Genomic DNA, 5,721 nt, shown 5'->3' on the forward strand with positions numbered 1-5,721 from the left:
ACATGGACGGCTAACAGATACAAACTTAACATATGACTAATCTAGACCAATTCTTGTGTATACAAGTGTCAAAATTGTTAGATCACCTTCCATGTCACAGAAATAGGTGGGCCATCTGGATAACTTCTTTAGATGAGCCCACCTAGAAAAACTTTTTACCAGTTAAATGCAGTTATTTTACAAACGACTATAAAAGTTCATGCTCCTGAAAAGAGAGAGAGGAGGCAAATTTTATTTTGTTTTTTCGGTAGGAGAGAGGGCAAATTTTAATTTATATTCTTTCAGATTACACTGTATGCAAAGGCATTGTAGTTATTGCTTACAAGAACCAAACGAAAGACAGAAGACACAATAAATACAAAAGACAGAAAACGAAATTGGAAGAGCAATGCAGAATTTTGGAGTAAGAATTTGATTGGCTAAACAATCAGACTACATATGTATATATATATATATATATATATATATACAATATAAAAGACGAGGTTTGTTGTCCAAGGAATTTGAATTCAGTCACTGGCCTGAAAAAGGAAAATGCCCAACCTAGACATTTCCCAATTCAATAGGACCTGGAAAAAAGAAAATTACAGATGAAAAATTTGCTTGGCCATGCTATCATTTCAGATGTCAAGCATCTTGAATGAGTCAGCTACCACTTTAAGTTGGTTCCGGACTCTTCTCCACCGTCTTTCATTTGCCCCAACTATCAGTGTGTAATATCTTCCTGGTTCAAGTGCAACATGGAAATAAATCAAAAAAAGAGAAGCCATTAGCAAGATATTAGTGACTGGTAGATAAAATTCAGGATCTGAAGTTTGTCTATTTTTCCCTGATGGATAACCATATATTCCCAATTCAAACCACCTAGCTAACTCGTCTCAGGCAAAGTTTGTTGGTCTATTCTGCCAAGAGAAAGAAAAGTTTCACTAGATCCCAGGGACATGGCTTTCCTTATAAGATGAAAATATCTCCAGGGTGCATCACTAGACTGCATCCAACTAATTAAGAGCTGAGTCTCCTTCAGTCAAAGCATTTAGCCATGAATAGATGGGAACTTTAAACATCAAAGCCTGTATATTAAGCTATTATGATTCAGCACCCCATCTCCTCCCCCCGCAAACCCCCCCCCCCCGGCGGCCCAAAAAAAGGGAAAAAGCAAGAAACAGGTAAGAAAGGTAATACAATTGAGAAATCTGAAATTCTGTCATACCGTTTCCAATAGATATTGTTGCAAAGGCAGTGCGAGCAAATATTGGAGAAGTAAGTTCATACTCAAAGGTATAGTAATTTTTTCCATTGACAGTCCGCTGCATTCAGTTGATTCGATAAAATGAATTGTAAAAAAATTCAAAAAAAACATCACAATTAGATACAATTCACATATCCTGATTGGACAAGAATCACAATTAGACATTCAAGTTACATATCCAGATTTTATAAGAAAAGTATCTAGAATTTAAACTTCTCATAATAGCTTCCATTTACATACATCATTCAGTTGGGATAAGGCTTAGTTGAGTTGAGCATCCATTTATCTGTCAACACTTTCTAGTTACATGCAGTAGTGGACTTCACAATAAGTCATTACAATTTTAAATTTGTAATTCTAGATTATGATTCCCACAACTGCATACGTGAAAGATAATTTTCTTATGGCTGCACCCCAATTAATCCTTAAAAAGGGTATTTTTTTAGGATGAATAAAATATAATATAAAAGACAGAGAGAATATACAAAGGGAAAGTGAACATGTTTCAATTGGTCATTGAAATGAGAGGATGATCCATTTAGAATCAATGTGGTCTTGATAGTAATGAAATTTCAGAATATGGAGTTTGGAGTAACAGGTTGGCAGTGAAGGCTCTCTGATGTACTTCCATGGAGATGTTTGGCCAATTGCCAGGAAGTCAGTAGGGAGATACAGTAAGAGTTGTCATTTCAGTGTATGTCCAGTAATTTAACACTAATAAAAAAGTGAGCAGATCCATATGGAATGAGCAAAAAGTGGTAGGGGTAAGCCTAAAATGATCATAGAAGATGTTGAACGAAAAAACATGCAGAGGCTGGGTCTTGACTCTAGTATGACCTCAAACAGAGCTGTTTGGAGGGCAAAGGTCCATGTTACTGACTAATTGTAGGTGGGATGTTCTTGTGGTGCTGCTCTGTTGCTTTCTTTTTCTTTTCCCTTTTTTTTTTCTTTCTTTCTTTATGTTTCCTTTTACATGGATCCATGTAGCCGACCCCATTTAGTTGAAAACAAGCTAAGTTGTTGGTGAAACAAGTGAGCTATTAATGAAAACTCAAGTTGAGATGCTCAGAATGAAAGGGAAGTCAAAGAATAAATTGATAATATTCTCTTTAGGTTGTACGCATTGGGTGATCAGACACGAACCTAATCAATGTTTCACTTCAAACATATCAAATACACATGCAATGTGCAAAACTGTAATAGAAACCAATCCTCAAGTGGTCACTGACACAATGCATGTGCAACTTCCTTGTCCATGATCTAGTACCCATCTGATTGTTAGAGAGAATGTGATAGCAGACATACCTCCTGCATGTCAAATATGGTACCTCTTTGAGATGGTGCAGCAAACTTATGTCTCACCAAGTTGGAAATAACCTGCTTGGTAAACAGAAATCAGGCAGCAGAAAGGAAAACAGAGAACAGATGGTGCAATGGAGTGCCAGTTGCTCACCTCATCCATGGGACCCAATTCATGGATGTCACTTTTATCCGTTGGTAAGAAACTCACTCTAACATTTTGTAGTTGCAGATAACGATCCTTAAATGCTGAATCATGCCCTCTAAAATCAAATTCCTAAGCAAGAGATGTCATAAATTCTTTCAAATAGTAAAGAAATTAAAAATTATTTACAATTGAAAATTAGATGAATAAAATGATTAAACCTACCCTCCAATCCGAAGGGTAATAATAAGAATATCCATCTGAAAGATCAACAAAAGCTTCATAGTTTTTAGGTACTTCTGCATACACAGACACATGAATGGAAGTGATTTTTCCATAACTCAAGATAACAAATGAGACAAATTCACATAAAACATCTAAGTTGAAAAATAAATAGAAGCATAAGTCTTGAATCTTGAGTGGTTAAGAAGTCCACACACACACACACACACACACACACACACACACAAGTACCCACCAGAAAAGAAAGAGGAAAAGAAGTTCCACATCCTTCTGATTTCATATTGATTTTATCCAAATAAGTTCCACATCCTTCTGGTTCTATAAAATCACTTTCATGTATTCTGCAAATTTTCCATTGAAAAAAATGGAACCTAACCAAAATGGCCTAGCTACTCACATACAGAGTATCCGACGATATGTACAGAATACCTTCAGCATAACCAAAACTAGCAGGAATTAAAGTTGTTGCCAGTGACCCTACTCCAAGTAAAATTGGCCTTCTCTTTAAATAACCTGAAATTGATCATGATAGAAGTCAGTATCTCACAATTTCCCTTTTTCTTTTGATAAAAGATTACAATGAGATGTCGTTGGTGTACAAATATTATACATTGCTACAAAACTTAAATGTTTTGGATCCCATTTTATGCCTCCACATTAGAATTCAGAGCAGGGAATGAAGAAGGAGAAAAATCATTATGTCCACAGACGATGGTCAGAATCTTCTTCTTCTGCAAATGATTCTGAAACTAAAACTAATGTCAAAAAAATAAAGAGCTCTTCCCAACTTCTGAGACCATCTTGGTAGACCTAGATGGCTTTTCCACCAAATTCTCAGTTTCTATGGCAGTTGCAAGCTCGGGAAAAATTCCAATTCACTTATCAGTGGTTTTGCATAAAACAATGGCTAACAACACAATATGAAGTAACACCCAATACAAAAATACATGTAGAGATCCACAGAGATTACCAATTACGTAACTAATTTAGCAATAAAATCACACCTCAGCTTAAAAAGGACTATAAAAGTTGAAAGAATACGCAGACCACTATCCACTTGGCCAAAAGTAACAACCTAGATTCCGTCACAGTAGCCACAATGAACATCAAAGCATCTATAAAACAGGAAAAGAACATTTGGAAGTGAGATTCAAATAGGAAACTAAGATGGGTAAATCACCTTCTTCGTTAAAGATTGCATCAGTGGTGCACGCATATGCATTTACAGTAGATGGACGAGATGCAGTAGAGCTATCTACAGCCATGGAATTTGGCGCCACTGACTGGAAAGACGAGGAGAGATGACAATCGAACTTGTGAGAAATAAGAAGACATGGAAGAAGGAAAAGAAAGCGATAAGAGATTCGATTCAAACCAATAACCTGCTTAGGGAAGGTGGAAGCCCAACTCAGTGAGAGTAATGATGAAACAGATGCTGCCATTCTCTACCTGCAATTACTCTCTCTCTCTGCAGCTCTTGATGAGTGAGGACTGTGGGACCGTTTTCTTTTTGTTTCACATTTTTTGCTTTGTCGATGATGAAACGGATAACGGTATAACTCACTCACCAGCCCGCACTGAGTCTGCGATTCCTTCTAACGGAAGAAATTTCGAACGGTTATTTTCAAAGCTCGTTTGTTTCTCTCCACCCATTGTGAGTTCATAATCCCTTCATCCGTCTAAGTCCACATGGCATAGAATATATGCTTGGAGAAGTCAACTATTTTTTTAATGCACATGTACGTATTTGTACATTCTGGATGTATGAATGACAGTTCCTAGAAGACATCATCTAAGGAAGGAACATAAGGTATCTATGGATGGGCCATTAATTTGTACTACATACACATTTGGATGTGGTTTGAAATTTGCAGAGGGATAAGCCTAAAGGTTTTTACTCACATGTCAAGTTTTAACTTGATTGTAGTTGACTAAATAGTAAATAATATAAATTCATTTATTTTTTCTCTATTAGGGAGTTTATAACAAAAAAAAAATTCTATACGGGGTGAATGAGTTTTTAACAATTTAAATCTACTCAAAAGTTGCATGAAAATGCGTAAGACTACTAAAAGTTGCATAGCAAAAAATATATAGGATATATAACTGAATTTAAGTATGGAATCTGACAAGTAACTAATTCAAAACATTATCTAAATATCCAATGATCATAATTAACAAAACATCATCTAGATATCCAATGTTAGATTAGCACAGCATTCTCTAGATATTCAATGATAAAAAATAACACATTATCAATCTACATGACACAACAAACTGTCTAAGTGGATCATTCCTAGATACCCTATAAGCGGCTTGCAATAAAATCTTTTCCACACACATATATTAGCGTCAAAATTGTATGTGGTGAGGCAGTGAGGTGCAGCAAGCATTCAATGGCTGAGGTGCATGGTCGCACTACACTTCACCGCTCTCTGCATACAATTTGTTATCCATACATTACCCTTCCCAATGCATATATACATGAAGGCTGTAGCTTAGGGCGGGGCAGGCATTAACCCGAAACCCGGCCCATTCTGACCTCGGGCTGCCATATCCATGATGAAAAACCCCAGCCCAAGCTTGAAAATTTTCAGACAAGTTTTGGTGGGCTCAGGCTTTTTTTGAATCCAAGTTTACATCCGGGGTAGATTTTAAAAAATAAAATGGAAATGACATTATTACCCTCAATAATATCATTATTACCCGACTCTCGCATCGTAAAAAATATTCCCAGAAAGAGTATAAAAAAACCACATGTCTTGTGAGAAAGCCATTGTCAAAT

General features: G+C 36.3%; 1 protein-coding gene across 1 annotated transcript; it reads right to left on the minus strand.

Annotated features, from left to right (window-relative positions):
• Positions 1–220: 220 nt before the first annotated feature.
• On the minus strand, positions 221–4,576 carry LOC122087454 (photosynthetic NDH subunit of lumenal location 1, chloroplastic). The gene is made up of 8 exons (XM_042656603.1): positions 4,319–4,576; positions 4,117–4,219; positions 3,366–3,449; positions 2,919–2,992; positions 2,703–2,825; positions 2,555–2,626; positions 1,211–1,307; positions 221–724 (listed from the first exon to the last, which is right to left on the minus strand). The coding sequence occupies exons 1-8, from the start codon at positions 4,376–4,378 to the stop codon at positions 621–623; spliced, it is 717 nt and encodes a 238-aa protein (XP_042512537.1). The 5' UTR covers positions 4,379–4,576; the 3' UTR covers positions 221–620.
• Between the last annotated feature and the right edge of the window lie 1,145 nt (positions 4,577–5,721).

This window comes from Macadamia integrifolia, chromosome 8, assembly GCF_013358625.1.
Source record: "Macadamia integrifolia cultivar HAES 741 chromosome 8, SCU_Mint_v3, whole genome shotgun sequence".
NCBI lineage: Eukaryota > Viridiplantae > Streptophyta > Magnoliopsida > Proteales > Proteaceae > Macadamia > Macadamia integrifolia.